General features: G+C 36.6%; 2 protein-coding genes across 2 annotated transcripts; one reads left to right on the forward strand and one right to left on the reverse strand.

Annotated features, from left to right (window-relative positions):
- Window positions 1-4,367: 4,367 nt before the first annotated feature.
- On the forward strand, window positions 4,368-9,454 carry sdr16c5b (short chain dehydrogenase/reductase family 16C, member 5b). The gene is made up of 6 exons (XM_065261779.2): window positions 4,368-4,965; window positions 6,010-6,141; window positions 6,240-6,339; window positions 6,430-6,574; window positions 6,821-6,946; window positions 8,950-9,454. Exons 1-6 carry the CDS (start codon window positions 4,645-4,647, stop codon window positions 9,044-9,046), a joined length of 921 nt encoding a protein of 306 aa, XP_065117851.1. The 5' UTR covers window positions 4,368-4,644; the 3' UTR covers window positions 9,047-9,454.
- Window positions 9,455-11,805: 2,351 nt separating this feature from the next.
- chchd7 (coiled-coil-helix-coiled-coil-helix domain containing 7) lies at window positions 11,806-16,606 on the reverse strand. Its single transcript, XM_065261781.2, has 4 exons — window positions 16,473-16,606; window positions 15,986-16,069; window positions 15,487-15,585; window positions 11,806-12,255 (listed from the first exon to the last, which is right to left on the reverse strand). The coding sequence occupies exons 2-4, from the start codon at window positions 16,043-16,045 to the stop codon at window positions 12,151-12,153; spliced, it is 264 nt and encodes an 87-aa protein (XP_065117853.1). The 5' UTR covers window positions 16,046-16,069; window positions 16,473-16,606; the 3' UTR covers window positions 11,806-12,150.
- Between the last annotated feature and the right edge of the window lie 37 nt (window positions 16,607-16,643).

A 16,643-nucleotide genomic window follows, 5' to 3' on the forward strand; every position in this document is an offset into this window, starting at 1 on the left:
TATCTCTTCCTGATCCATAGTATTATTTACAGACAGTACCCACACTGGCACATTTGCTGTACATCAGTCACGATGTTTTGTACCTTATCTACCCCTAAAGGCTGAATAATAATTATATATGTTAAAGGTGCACTGTGTAATTTTTAATGGATCTCTTGACAGAAATGCATAATACGACCTTACATAATGAACTGTATTGTTTTCATTACCTTAAAATTAGCCATTTTTATCTCCATACATCTCGTGTCTCCTTACATGGTGGCGGCCAGTGACTTCTTTTTTAAGGGCGCTAGATGCGAAGTTCATCACAATGTGTATGTAACCCATCAAGTCCATGGTTCCTTTTTTCAAAATATGTGTTGTGTCTAAAGGGTGCTCCAGATGCGTCTAAAGGGTTTTTGATAAAAGAGACGCTCGCGTTTTCCAGATACTCGCATCATCTGATGCGTAATCAAAGTTTTTGTGAACGTGAGCGTCTCTTTTATCATAAACGGTTTTGACGCGTGTGCAGCAGGCACTTACTTTGACAAAAAACTTAATGCACACGGGATCTCTCAAAGCGCAAAACGCATATTTTTTAAAAAGGAACCACAGATGAGACACTCTGAACATTATTTGAATTAACACCCCCTCGGATAAGCAGACACGAGCCCGTCACTGGAAGTCACTGCCATGTTTCTACAGTAGCCCTTAACGGACAAACTGCCCTATAGAGAGTAGCTACCGTAGGGAGGGGTGAGCTGTAGACTGATGTTGCGTTTACACCAGCCGTGGTATGGGCGGAAAAAATGCGCTATTCGTGCGTAGTTGGACGCTTGAACATTTGTGTTCACCCGCTTCTTTGCGCGTGAAAGCCGCGCGTGAAATTCTAGTCATTCGAGAAATTCATGTGGAAATTCGCGTCACGGAAGGGGCTTCTGCGTCTCCGCAGAGACTCCCCCATTCCGCTCGCTTCCTGTAATCACATCACTACTAAAGCAAGGTCCTGATTGGTTAATGCGGCGCGGAAATCCGCCGAAGTTCAGATTTTTCAACTTGCGCGTTTCCCGCACCAACACTCAATTTGCGCGTACCGTGCTGCAGGATAATAATCCGCGTGTAATCCGCGTCTTTGCATTGACTAAACATATAAATCACCCGCACTTTCCGCCTCCACTGCGGCTGGTGTAAACGCAGCATGAGCCGTCGGTTGCAATTCACAATCTTACCACTAGATGTTGCTAAAAATCTACACAGTGAACCTTTAAATCATTTGAGAGTACTGCTTGAGTAACGAGCTAAATATTTATGACAAATCTATTTTTGCACGATACAATTATTCAGTTTCTCAAAAGAACACTGAAGGAGAGATTAAAGTTTACCTGTCCATTACACAATGAATACTGTATGTCCTGCACGCTCTTTTACTCAAATGTGTGTTTTTCTGGTATCAGTCTGAATCTTGTCATCTGCTCTTTGGCTTAAATAAAGCGCTGGAAACTGCAACATAATGTTTGTCTTGAATAAAACCGTCCGTCTTTTCTTCATAAAACGTTATTCTTCTCAAAGTGTATCTCAGTAGTCTTTTGTTTGCAAGTAAAAGCGAGTTGCCTAAACTCTTCTGAATTGTGCTGAAACGTGGATCGTTTCTTTGAACAGCAGTCATTTTATTCAAAGTCTATAGTGTGCAGTAATTGCTTGATTCGTGTCTTGGTAGTGAAAAGCACTTGCGCTAATGGAACGACTGTCAGACTTTTTATGAAACACTGATTAAAAGTATTATTCTGTATGCAAGATCTTTATGTCTTATAATAGGGCAGCCTTTCAAACATCAAATCACTCTTTAAAGGTTGAAGCTACAACATGATATATCTCTTTCTGAATGTGCCTCATGATGTCAGAGGCAGCACATTACATAAGCCAAAAGTTTATCGCCTTTGATCATTAGCGTTATCATAACTTTTAGTTAGGTGCCCTGTAAATTACTTTACAGCTGCGTGACATTGCAGGGAAAATTAGTTGTTAAATGATGCAATAAAGATTTGTATAACGATAATAAGTTTGTCAACAAATGTGAACATAAAATATGTTTAAAAACTGAAAATTAGATAACAAACATACGTTTCACATTCTTTCTGATCGTTGATCACGCATCTTCCACACCAAAGCACACACGAGCACTTATTCATGTGCCAGTCTGTTTACTTAAACGTTGACTATACAACCATTGGAAGTATTAACATTATTCACTTATTGCATTGCCATGTGCACGCGGTATTTCAATATATTGTGCAGGCCTTTTTACAAGCATCACTAAAGCTTAATGTTCATTTGGTTATATCTCAAAGCAGACAGATGTATCTAGTATGTATGTGATCGTGCATATTAGTGCTGCATTAATCTACGGTATTAATTTTAAAAAGTCTGTCACTTTAGCATTAGAAATGTGAAGAATTTATGATTTGTGGAAAACAAGGCGCATTCAGCGATAACTTGAGTAGATTCCAGACAGGACTTTCTTATTTATAACCTATACATATATAATAGGCTAATTAACTATTACCCCAAATCAGAAAAAGTTGGGACATTGTAAAAATAGTAATGGAATAATTTACTAATCTCATAAACTTATATTTTATTCACAATAGAATATAGATAACAAATCAAATGTTGAAAGTGAGAAATTTTGAAATGTCATTTTAAATATTGGCTCATTTTGGATTTCATGAGAGCTACACATTCCAAACAAAGTTGGGACAGGTAGCAATAAGAGGCCAGAAAATTTAAATGTACATATAAGGAACAATTTGCAACTTATTAGGTCAATTGGCAACATGATTGGGTATAAAAAAGCCTGTCGAGTGGCAGTGTCTGTCAGAAGTCAAGATTGGCAAAGAATCACCAATTCTCCCAATGCTGCAGCGAAAAATAGTTTTCTAAGTTTCTCAGAGAAAAATTGCGAGGAGTTTGAAGTTATCATCATCTACAGTGCATAATATCATCCAAAGATTCAGAGAATCTGGAACAATCTCTGTGCGTGAGGGTCAAGGCTGGAAAACCATACTGGATGCCGGTGATCTTCGGGCCCTTAGACGGCACTGCATCACATACAGGAATGCTACTGTAATGGAAATCACAACATGGGCTCAAGAATACTTCCAGAAAACAATGTCTGTGAATACAATCCATCGTGTCATTCGCTGTTGCCAGCTAAAACTCTATAGGTCAAACAAGAAGCCATATCTAAACATGACCCAGAAGCGCAGGTGTTTTCTCTGGGCCAAGGCTCATTTAAAATGGACTTTGGCAAAGTGGAAAACTGTTCTGTGGTCCAACGAATCAAAATTTGAAGTTCTTTTTGGAAAACTGGGACGCCATTTCATCCGGACTAAAGAGGAAAGGCACCATCAATGCTGAAAGGTTTATCCAAGTTCTAGATACATATGATCCCATTCAGACGTCGTCTCTTTCAGGGAAGACCTTTCATTTTCCAACATGACAATGCCAGACCACATAGTGCATCAATTACAACATCATGGCTGCATAGAAGAAGGATCTGAGTACTGAAATGGCCAGCCTGCGGTCCAGATCTGTCACCCACAGTAAACATTCGGCGCATCATAAAGAGGAAGATGCGAAAAAGAAGACCTAAGACAGTTGAGCAACTAGAAGCCTGTTTTAGACAAGACATTCCCATTCCTATACATTGGTCCTTCTCCAGCTGTTCCTTTATATGCACATTTAAATTTTCCGGCCTCTTATTGCTACCTGTCCCAATTTTGTTTGGAATGTGTAGCTCTCATGAAATCCAAAATGAGCCAATATTTGGCATGACATTTCAAAATGTCTCACTTATTTGATATGTTATCTATATTCTATTGTGAATAAAATATAAGTTTATGAGATTAGTAAATTATTCCATTCCTTTTTTACTCACAATTTCTACAGTGTCCCAACTTTTTCTGATTTGGGGTTGTAGGTAAAATGATGAATTTAGTGTCTGAGCCTATGTGGATACATCCAAAAGTGTTCCTGTAGTTCAATAGCAGTGCAATTTGTAGCGCACGTAGCCTATTGTAATAAATAAATACGCTTAATTAGTCCCCACCAAATATTTAAAATGCAAAACAGTTTGCCCATGTGTTTCAAAGGATGTTTACCCAGGCTATGTGTTTCAACTGATGTAATGGTTACCACCAATCGATAAACTGCAGTTTCTAACAAAACATGGGTGTTTACTCTTTTAATTTGTGATTCATTAAGGATAACAATGAAAGTCATTCGAGTAGGACTTAAGTTTTAACTCCCCCAGTGCGCGGGTCGTTGTTAAGGAAGTCCGCGGAAGTTAAACGGTTAAACTCATGCCGCGCCCATCACATCCTGCCCCGTTAGTGCCCTTGAGTTTCCAACACTAAACACTGAACTTTGTCTTTAGTGTAAACACGACGAGATATAACTGGGCACACTGGACGAAGGTCGACAACCCAAACGCACGGTTAAAAGTGCGTGTATGACGCAGAACTGCTGCTAAAGCGAGCGCGCTCGGAACGACTTTGGGGAGAAAAACAGGAATTTAGACGAGTAGTCGTTTTAATTGTGCATTGTTAGACGTGTCTTGTATGTACAGTATCAGTGTCGCTGTCTCCAGGATCTGCGCGCATCATCATGAACTTCGTGTTGGAGACGCTGCGCGTGCTCGTCATGTCGTTGCTCTATAACATTGAAGCGTTTGTTCGGTTGTTTGTGCCGCGTCGCAGAAAGAGTGTGACCGGGGAGCTCGTGCTTTTGACCGGAGCGGGCAGCGGCATCGGGCGCCTGATGGCCCTGGAGTTCGCGAGCCTGGGAGCGCGCCTCGTCCTGTGGGATATCAACAAGGAGGGCAACAATGAGACAGCGCGAATGGTTAAAGAAGCGCACGGTGTGCGCGCGCACGTGTACACCTGCGACTGTAGCGTCAGGGAGGAGGTGTACAGGGTCGCGAACCAGGTAATAACAAATTAAGTGACCAATTAAAAAAATACAAATTAAAGGATTTTTATATTTGTATTATTTACTTAGTTGTATATTTCTCAATAGGCCTGCACTGCACTAATCTTGACAAAATGATTTTCTAAAATGTCACGGGCCAAGGTGTTGTTACATAGTTATTATTACATATCAAATAAACCTGAAATAATCTTGACAAACTATATATTTTTTTGGAAAACTCTAAGACTGTAGTTTTCATATTTCAAGGCCATTTGATGATGGAAATTATATAGTGACAGTCATTTTGTTAAGTGTCATTGAACCTGGAGGAATACATATGAATTATTATATATTCATAATTCTAATATGCTTCAAAATATATATTTTTAATTTCTTGACAACCTATATATCATTGGAAAGCCCTAAGAATAGTTTTCGTATTTGAAACCTTTTTTGCATTAACAATAATGGAGTGACAGTCATTTATTAATTTGTGAAAAGATTATGCATGCAAACCGTTGACACCTAATGGACATTTTTGGTAAAACCTCTGAAAGTGTTTCAAGTGTCATTTTTATGTTTTTAGATATAAAAAAACATACTTTATTGCATTATTTTTATTTTTTGAAATATATTTAAATAGCTTTAACTATTTTTTATTTAATATTCACAACTCCAAATACTGTGGAACACTTTAAAGTGTCTTCTTTAAAAAGAAACCAAGTTTTGCTTCAAAGAATTTAAAGGTGCACATCACCTTTTTTCCTTAAAGGGGGGGGCAATTAAAGGGGGAAGCAAAAATTAAATAAAGATTATTTAATAAGGAAAAAACTAAACCAAATAAAATCAAATCTACCAAGCCCCTAAGGTGACATTGGAGTAAAAGTTTAGTTTCATGTGCTCACGCTAAACCTTCATGTACATATTTTTTTTCAAGTTTAGTTAAAAGCACTCAATAGTTTCACATGCGCATGCAAAAATTTTGCTCCATGTCCCCTTAGGGGCTCCGTACAAATCAAATCGAATAGAGGTATTCATGATTCCTATCTTTGTTTTATTAAGGTGAAGCGTGAGGTTGGTGATATCACAATTTTGATAAATAATGCAGGAGTTGTTACTGGGAAGAAATTCATGGATTGCCCGGATGCACTGATACAGAAGACTATGGAGATCAACAGCCTGGCTCACTTCTGGGTAAATGTTTGTTTGTCTTTGTCTGGCTGCAGTTATGAAAGTTAAACACATTATACTCTTAATTATTTTACAACATATCATATATTTCTCTCTCTTAGACGTACAAGGCATTTCTCCCAGCAATGATTGCAGCTAATCACGGACATCTGGTCAGCATCGCGAGTTCTGCTGGGCTTATTGGAGTCAATGGACTGGCAGGTCCATGTGCTCTTTAATACATAAAGACACAAACAGTCAATCTCTTATTTAAAAGAAGTGTTTTCTAACTCAAGACATGCCTTTGTGCAGATTATTGTGCGAGTAAATTTGCTGCGGTTGGCTTTGCTGAGTCCATGGCTCTTGAGCTCTTGGCCAATGGCTGTGATGGAGTGAAGACCACCATAGTCTGCCCCTTCTTCATTAACACTGGCATGTTTGAAGGAGCTAACACAAAGTAAGATGAAAATGTTTGGCATATGCTTAGATTGACAACAAAATATTATATATATATATATTTAAATAAATGTGAAATCAAACTTTGATGCTCCAAATTTCCTCATTACATTTTACCTGGTTAATAAAGGTTAATAAGATACAGGGATCTCCAAGATATTTTTGAGTTTGAGAGAGTTGAAATGCTCAAATTCTTTGGAGATCGATGCTGATATAAAGGGCTCATATTGTTGTGTGTGTTTTGCAGATGGCCCAGACTCATGCCTATTCTGGAGCCGGATTATGCGTGTAGAAAAATTGTGGATGCTGTTCGAAGGGATCAGGTTTTACTATGCATACCTAGTAGCATGTACATCAGCCTTGCCTTGAAGAGGTAAGTCATACTGATCCTTTTAGTTATTTCACGACTGTTCACGTTACAGATAGGTTGACGGGGTCGAACCTCATATAGTCTCTCAATAGATGCAGATTCATTGTGTGTGCGTATGTGTATTCAGTGTAGGTTGTCACTGATTTGAATACAGCTGGAGGTCTTTAAACTGAATAGACATTTATCTACAGTGCATACATCTGTTCATTTGTCTGTCTCCTGTATGGTTGGATTCTCAAACACAGTAAAAGTATAAAAATAATTAAACAGATTTGGTCTTGGAGAAATCATATTGTAGATACTACGGCTGTTGCAAATTCATTTTAACGACACTAATTTTATTAAAGGTCAGGTGCACGATCTCTGAAAACCAATGTTGAAATTTGAAATCACCTAAATAAACACGTCCCTATCCCAATAGAATCTGGACCTTCTTTTGATAGACCCCCCCACACATACACAACCCAGACAACAATGTCGGTCAGTAAACAAGCACCTTACTGCTGATTGGCTACAAGTGTATTTTGGTACTCGGCCTGACTCCCTTTTCTAAAGCATTTCAAGCATTTCTCAAAAATCATGCACCCCGCCTTTAACGTGCGATTAACAATGCACAATTTCTTTTTGACCCTTGGCCTAGCACATTATTGGATAAATTGAGACGCAGCCTTAAACAGTAAATAGTCATTAAACATCAAAAATGATCTTCATTTGTATGTTTTCTGAGAGGTGTGAGGTCCCAAATGATGAGTGTCCATCTACTGCGCCTCTGTGATTTTGGTTTGGGTTTTAAAACATGCAGGAATTAGAAAATAAAGTGCAGGAGTTGTTTGATGTTAAAAGAGTTATTAAGAGAGATAAAGTTCAGGACCTGATTTATGTTTAAAGAGTTATTAAGAGCGTCAAGACTCAAACACGATCTTCCTTGCACTGACTGACACATCTGAAGCATGCACACAGACGCACAACCTTGATATATGCACACATACACCATTACAGTTTTAAAAATATCTATTTTGACAAGAATTCATGCAGATATCATCTGTTATGTCTTAAGTGAATGTTTGATTAACTGTTGGGGGAAAATATCTGATGTGTATATAAGATCATTGCATTACAGTAGACCTTAAAGCTGTTGGTCTCAATATATCAATCAAACAATAAAAGAAAGAAAAAAGTTGAACATATATAGATATTGTTTTTGACTTTGTGTGTGCTAAATCTATTCGTTTTACCAGTGATTTTAAGGTACACTGTAAAAAAATTCTGTAGAAATTACAGTATTACTTGCAGCTGGTTGCCGGTAACTTACCGTAGGTTTAAATTGATGTTATTTACTGGCAACAGTTGGTTCAAAGTTAAATGAACATGAAACATTCACAAGTCTTTGTCTTTACAGAGTAAATCTAAAAAAACAGCATCAAGGGAAACAAAATCTGAAGCAAAAAACAGAAAAAGGTTGATGATGATTTCTGGTTCCCAGAATGCTTTGCATGAGGCTGTTATTGTATAATTTATTATATAAAGATAAAGACTTGTTAATATTTAATATTTATTTAACTTTGAACAAACTCTTGCCAGTAAATATCATAAATTTAAATCTACGGTAAATTACCGGCAACCACCTGCAAGGTACACTGTAATTTCTATGGAATATTTTTACAGTGGTTGCTGTGATTTTTTTAACCTTTTCAAAATTATTTGGCTGACTCTTTCGCCAACAATAAAGAATCCATATTTGTCCACGCCCATGTTGATTAGAGTATTAAAAACTTGAAAAATTAAGGTAAATATAGAACACAAGTTAACTCATGACAATCATGCGATTAATCCAGATTAAATAGCCCGGTAGATACACATGTGAGATGATTGGAAGTAACCAGATGAGCAAGAGTCTCCAGTCACCAATTCAGATGTCAAAAAAGTCTTGTGTGACTTCACTTTCCTACGCGTGTGCAGTTATCTGCACATTAATCTAACATTCTCTCTTTCTCTTTTTCTCACAGTATTTTACCCACTAAAGTTGGTGTGCTGCTTGGTGAATATCTGGGAGCTTTTAACTTCATGGCAAAATTCAAAGGTCATGGAACAAAGAGCGACTAATTTCACCCATGACACAAGAAAAACAACTGCTGGACCAAATCACCAAGAAGTGCCATGGTGTGCAATTGTGTTAGTCTACGTTTACTAGTCTGCAACATTATTGAATTATTCAACCTTACATTTTTAAACAATTTTGAAAAGCACTTATTCATTATTTTACCTCATGGCAGATTTTAATTTAAAGACTTGACCTTACAGTATACTGTAGAATAGATGATAATGCTTTTCCGTTAATCTCCTCAGATTATTGCACATCATAAATGTGAAATTTAGTACGGTGTTGTTGTTTTAATCTACTTGACCAAAACCTCTATTTTATATAGTGAATGAAGGAGAATTTATTTGGTCAAATAATTGTACATGTTGTTATACCTCTTATTAATACACTAAAATGTATGTGTAATACTAGTTACCGAGTGGCTTTTTGTTTAACATTAGTGTCTGATCAGTATAACATCACTTACATATTCACAGCGGGTGGGACTGGGGATAGCTGTTACACTTTTTACTACAGCAAATAATTTTTAGGGTTGTTTTTGTTTTAAAGGGCACACATTTTTACAAGAAGTCTCAGGTGTGTCTCTGAGAAGTTTTAGCTCAAAATACCCCATAGATAATTTATTATAGCATGCCCAAATTACCCCTATTTGGGTGGGAGCAAAGTGCACTGTTTGTGTCTACCTTTAAATGCAAAAACTTTAAATTTATCACTTTTACTTTTTTAAGTGTTAGTGATCATGTGTTGTATTGCACAAAGAGGGAAATTTTTTGTTCCTGTTTTCATGAACTGACTTATTTTATGTAATCGTATTTCTTCAATGTTAAAAAGTATTTGAGAGGCTGTCTCATTTACACATGACTCACATGTTAGTCAGCAGGGAGCACGACATGAGGAGGAGGCAGAGGGTCTACACATCAGCAGGACGTTCAGTGAGGGGACACTTACAGCTTTCCTGTTTAATATACGTAGGAGAAAGTCATATTTTTAGTAAATAACATAAGATTAGATATCTAAGCCATTTATAATCAGACTGGTGATCTAAAAAGTTTTCAAGTGTTTTTCAGATTAGAAACAGCATGTTGCATTATTTGTTGTGGGAACATTGCACCCCCATGTGGACACTAACTAAAATCTACAGAATGCACATACAGTACATGTAAAGCCTATATGTTTCAGTTCAGGACACCCAACATACACTCTAAAAATGATGTGTTGGATTTACTTAATTATTCATTTTTGCATTAAACTTTTTAAGTAATCGCAACTTGGATAATTTTACTTAAAATTAACGAGAAAATCTGTGTTTTGTGTACTAAAATATAATTTAAAGTAAAGAATGTTACATGAACTCAAATATTTGAGTACATATAACACACATTTTCTTGTTAATTTTAAGCAAAATTATTCCAAGTTGGGATTACTTAAAAAGTGTGATGCAAAAATGGTACATGGATATATTTTAAGTAAATCCAACACATTATTTTTTAGAGTGAAGTTAGGTAAAGGGCAATTTATTATATCCAATTAATATCCAAAATAACTCTAAATACAACATATAACTAACATTAACAACATAAATAAAGCCAACAAACATTAAAACAGTCATCTTTTTTAGTAAATATTAACCAAAGAAGTGAACATGTCACAATGCATGCTGGGAACCATTCAGACCATTTTTTTTAAAAATTGCTTGTTCAAATTACTCAGTTTGGCAAGTTGGGTAAACGAATTAGACAAAACTTATATATCTATGTATGTCCAGTCAACAAAATAATATTTGTTAGCAGGATGATTATGCTTATTTCATTCAGTGAACACAAAATAATGAATTGACACCCTTTAACAAAAAATCTTTGTTCAAGTTACTTAATTATCTTTGGTGTAAAAACATTTTGAAGTTGGATTTTTTACACTGCTTCAAAAAATGGTTATGATAGATGTCAGAATTTTTGGCTGGAAAGTTATCATGAGAAATTAGCATATAATGTGGCTCATATAGTTACTTAAAATGTTATGCTAGATTTACTTAATTTTGACGCAATTGTTATGTTTTTTAACTTATGTTTATTTTTGCATACATTTAAATTCAACTGGTAACTTAAATTTTGTGTTATACATACTAAAAATGTTAAGTAGAGGTTGAAAAGTTATGAATACTAAGTAAGTAATGATTGTTCAGCCAACAAATCGTTTTTAGTGTCTGATCAAAAATGTCTATTGTGCACAAGTCAACAAAAATGTTTTTATAAAGAAACATATAACAGGTAAATTTGTCCTGGACTTTTTACATAGAAGGTTTTAAGTGCAAAGATGATCTAGATATGTTTTTACATGTCCATTTACAACCCTAGGATTTGCCTTTTGAATGAAATGGTCTATTTAAAAGGATCATGAATAATAATGAGCATATAGCGCTAATTCAGTAGTTACAACATTGTACTTAATTTAATGTTGGGGGAGTTCATCTCGACTGTAACGTCACAGTTGGTGTTATGTTGAGATTGGTCTGTTTTCCAGCTGTCCTTTACAAGGTTTACATTTGAAGGGGGAAACAATTGTGTTTGAGGCTCACGATATGTTATTACCATGTATTATTCATCTACGGCTATAGGTAAATACAGTTTTACATTCTACGGCACCTTTAATGCCTGCAAGTATAGAGGTTAGTTGCATTTAATTATTTGCATTTAGCAAATTCTTCCCTTCCGTCTGTGACCATATCAACACAAACCTATAACCAATGTTTGTGTCACAACACTTGAGTTGACCACTGGACTTTATTACCTGCAAAACACCTTTGAGCTTTCATGTTTTAATCAATATTTTAATATTGTTCATTTTTTAAACAGGCAATTACAATATTTACAGATATTAAAAAGTAAGAAACTAAACACACATCAAACTTCTCACTCTTCAAAAGCGCACTCCTGAATGTTGTTTAAATCAGGCTTTATTAGCCTGTCATTGTAGCGTGAGTAAGAGGTATAAGTCGTTCTCTCCCCACACGGCACTGAAACCACAGCACATCATATTAAAGTTCATCACGTTCCTCCTCTGACAGTGAGGTCGAGCGAGCACTTGAGCGTTGACTTCTGCCGTGCCGTCAGTAGGGTTTTCCTCCGAGGGCCGCAATGATCCGCTCACGCTCCTCAGCGGTCGGCATATCTGGCTTTACTCCCTCTCGTCTTCGCTGAAGCATCATGGCATGCTAAAAAGAGTTAAGAGAGAGAGAACAGGATGAGAAAATGTAAATGATATTCAGCATCATAATAAAACGATTCAATCACTAATGTTGTCTTTTCTGGCTCCGAGTACAAATGTTTTTAAAGGGAAACTAGGCAAGTCTGCGTAATATTTCTCTACGAGCTCCCCCTAGTGTCTAAAAGTAAATGCTTTTTAAACACACTGTCGTAAAAACGAACTGTTGTCCCTCTCCCCTCGGAACCAAGTTTATCAGCTTATTTCCAATCCAGTTATGTTTCCCTTCCGTCAAGGGTTTTCGATGCTTCTTCTCCGGCTCTGCCATTTGCAACAATCGCTAGCCGTGTTTAGCTCGCCTGCCTCTGTGTTGTTTACGAAGATGATTTATAAACATAAAAATGCTGCCTTGTGTCCCTATAACTTACATTTACACACAACCATGTTTAGGTCTTATTATTTAAAACTTGGGGGGGGGGTCAATGGTATGCATTTTGACTTATTAACACTGTTTAAGAGTTGTTTCCTCATGCTAAACAAATGCAAAGTGTCAAAAAAGTTGGACGTGTTACAGAGTATTTCTGTGCCGAATGCACTTCGCCAGGGTTCGCACAAGTCACGGAAAGTTTTTATAGATTACGGTTCCAGCTGACATGTCAGGGGTAAACTATACGTATCACTTCTTTTTATGGGCACTTCCGCCAGAAAACCCCGCCCACCCATCAATCAGCGGTAAACGCTAGAACTTACAAACATCACGCGGCAACTTTGTTTAATGTCAAGTAGGGTTGTGCCGATAGACGATATCATCGTCCATCGTGATGGTTGACTGACATCACGATGGAGAGACACCATCGTGATGCCACGCCCCCTCCCCACTCCGCTGCGAGTCGACATACACTTACTCTCTTCTATATAGACTATAGTTAACCTAATATCTTTGCGTGAATTGGTCTATAAATTAAATAGAAGACGTGAGACGTGACGTGTGTTAGTCTGTGAAATGTCGGGCATTTGATCTTGACTAGGGATGGGCACGGATATTCGAATGGCAATAATAATTCGAATTTAAAAAATGCTATTCGAATGTTTGTTTGTTTTTAATGTGCCACCAAAGGGTAACAACTTATTTAATGGTTTTTCACTTCATCTACTGTCTTTTACAGACTTAAATGTAAAATATACATGAACATTAATTTGTATGTATTTCAGATTGTTTGGCAATGCAGATTGCAGACGAATTTAAGTTTTTCCTTTTATCTCCGGGTTTGTCCCCGCCGCGCCGTATTTGGCCACTGGCTCAGTGAGGGCTCACGTGTTATTAAACGTGCTTCTCCGCCGCCCGAATCAACACATCATGAGAGATTTGTAAGCTTTCTGTTATAAAGTCTACTTTATTTTGTTAATAAAGAGACAGACACGGAGAACGAAATGAAACGGAGAACATTTATTATTTGCGGTGCTCTTTCGAAAATTTACCGGATAACTGCACATGGCAGTTTAATGGCAATAATTAAATATAAGTTTAGCTTGCTGTGGATATTTCCTAATTATAAGCCTTCTGTGAAATTATGACAAAATGAAAAATACAAAACACGCATGTCTTAATTAACATAATTTAAATAAACGAATATTCGTTCTTTAAGAGCTTAAATATTCGAAAAATTAAATATTAAAAAATTAGTAAATTACTGGAAAATGCCCATCCCTAATCTTGACATTGCTAGAATCTTGTCTTTTTACATGTTGTACATTTATCTTAAAATATTTAATTTTGTACAAGAAAACAGCCCATATTAGTCATTTATTAGTAGCCTTTTGTAGTGTCTCGGGAGATCGTGCTCATTGTTACATTGAGGCTATACTGCACTGAAGCGGCAGATTAAGATATAAACCCAGAATTCAGGGAACGTCAAGAACAAGAAAACGGGAACAACACTCCGACCGAAACGCGGGATTTACATACACAGACCATGTTTAAATTTAGATGTGTCTGGCCCTGTTCACTTTGTCTAGTTTTAATAAGCTGCGGATTGAAGTGCTGGCTGCTCCCCGCGGTGCTGAAGACCCGCTCTCTGACGGAGTACTGGTGGCACATAATGCGCAGATATTTACGTGCAAAATTTGGAAAGCGCGGAGGAGTCGTTGGGTTAGTAAAATAATGAAATTATAGCTTTTAAATAGAAAAAAATATTTATGTAAAGAGATTAAAAGGTGCTTAAAAGTGCACAACTCTTCTTCAGTGGATTAAAGCTACCTTTTCCCCTTATGTGCAACCTATAGGAAAGAGACATTAGTTGGGATAGTAAAATAACAAAATTATAGATTTTAAGTACAGAATAGTATTTATGTAAAATATATATTAAAATAAAAAGTGCACAACTCTTCTTAAGTGGAAGTAATAAAGTAAAATAACGAATAAAAATTATATAATAACGAAAAATTAAAATACCCCCCGCCTAACGATATCATCGTCCATCGCGATGGTTTACGTAACCATCGTCAACTGCCAATTTATGGGGACATCGCCCAACCCTAATGTCAAGACTTAACAATTGCACGAAAGAAGGAGTGTGTTTTTGGATGTAAGGAGAAGTAAGCCAGCCTAATGGAAACAATGGATATAGTTTGTTTATCCAGGGTAGCAGCGTTTTGCGTGGGTGTTTGTTTAACGCTGGATTTCATTGAAAAGTCCCAACCGGGTCATGAGTTGCATGCAGTAAATAACACTTCTGTGTTATGTTGGAAATAGGTGCATAAGTGCATATTATATAAATTACACGAACATGTAGTGAATCATAAGTTATCCAGTCAGTGTTGTATAAAGTGTTGACTCGTGACTTGCTCCTCCCAATCTGTCTTTTATAAATCTGATAAACTTAAAGACTCTTTGGTGATATGAAAGATGTAATACTACTCTACAGGTACTCCAGATTAACATCAGATACGCATAAACAATGTGTGTGTTATGGATGCTTTAAGGGGGCCTACATTTATGTTTGCATGGGGAATTTCTCTACAGCGGAGGTCTTTTTAGCCCAAGGACCCCTAATGGATAGAGAGGAGGAGCAAGGACCCCAGAACATGTATCAAATTAATATTGCATTTATTATAACACACATTTTGTTATGATGATTACATTACAAAGATATTAAAATGAATTGCAGTGAAATGATTCTGAAAAGTCAGCAAAGCTCTTCAATAGCAAATGTTTTATTGTGAGGTGCCTCAGTATCCTTACCCAGTACTTCCTGCAGTTCTTATACTTTAGGAAGTATGCAGAACACATGTTCTTATCGTAGTTATACGCATCCAGACATTTTTGGGATCCGTCACTTTCCTATGCAAATTAAAAATTAAACAGCACTGTTTATGATATGACAAACTGTATGATTAAACTAGTTTGGACACACTTATTTATTTATTTATTATTACTATTTTCAACATTATAAAACAGTAAAGTGATAAAACCATTAAAATCACACAAATGGACTTATAGGAACTATACAAAGACCAACAAAATTAAATCAAATCATTTTCATTTTTGGGTGAACTATACCTTTAAGGTTTACAGTACTGCACAGAATTTATTTTTTCAAAGTCCAAGCTTCATTAACTCTATCCTAACATAGATGACTATCTATGTTATAATGTATAGTTTAAAGAAATTGCATTTTTAGGGGGAATTTAAATCTAAAATACTGAGGAAAAATACAGAAGCGAATACAGGTGCGACTGACCTCAATGCAGGGGTTGATATCCACATTGCGAAGCTTCTGAGCACTTGATTTGCTATTCATCCTCAAAATGCATCGGTTTCACAGCTGGAATGTAGAAGTGCTCAAGTTACACAAGCAATCTCATTAAGGATGCACATACAATTTCCTTATCAGATGGAAGTTTGTGTGAAAATAGAAAGTACAATAAATCTGATCATTAAAAGGGTTGCGCAAAGAGACTACTGCAAAACAAACACCTTTAAATGTATTGCTTTAAATGTTTAAAAGTATTATAGAGGGTGAAAACACCTCAACACAGGACACACAAGTTACCCAACGCTCCACTTTAACCTCACTGTCATTCAAACCGGTGAGAGGCGACTGTTAGCATTAGCATTAGCTAAGCTAAAATATATTTAACGTGTGAGCTTTTTACCAATAAATCATCATGGAAATTATAAAGTGCGTGTTAAGATCTAAGCGATACGTTTACTTTGCACATACTCACATTTATGTCCCGCATAAGAACACTCAACCTTTCCTCATGTCAAAACAAGCGTCAGAGCAAAAACACAGCACAACTAAACGTTGTTCACTTAGGAGTAATTAACAGGCATCGATAGCCAATCCAACTGCTAGTTGACGGTGACGTCTGTACGGATTGACACCTATTTTAGCC

The sequence above is a fragment of the Paramisgurnus dabryanus genome, chromosome 2 (assembly GCF_030506205.2).
Source record: "Paramisgurnus dabryanus chromosome 2, PD_genome_1.1, whole genome shotgun sequence".
In the NCBI taxonomy this organism is placed as follows: domain Eukaryota; kingdom Metazoa; phylum Chordata; class Actinopteri; order Cypriniformes; family Cobitidae; genus Paramisgurnus; species Paramisgurnus dabryanus.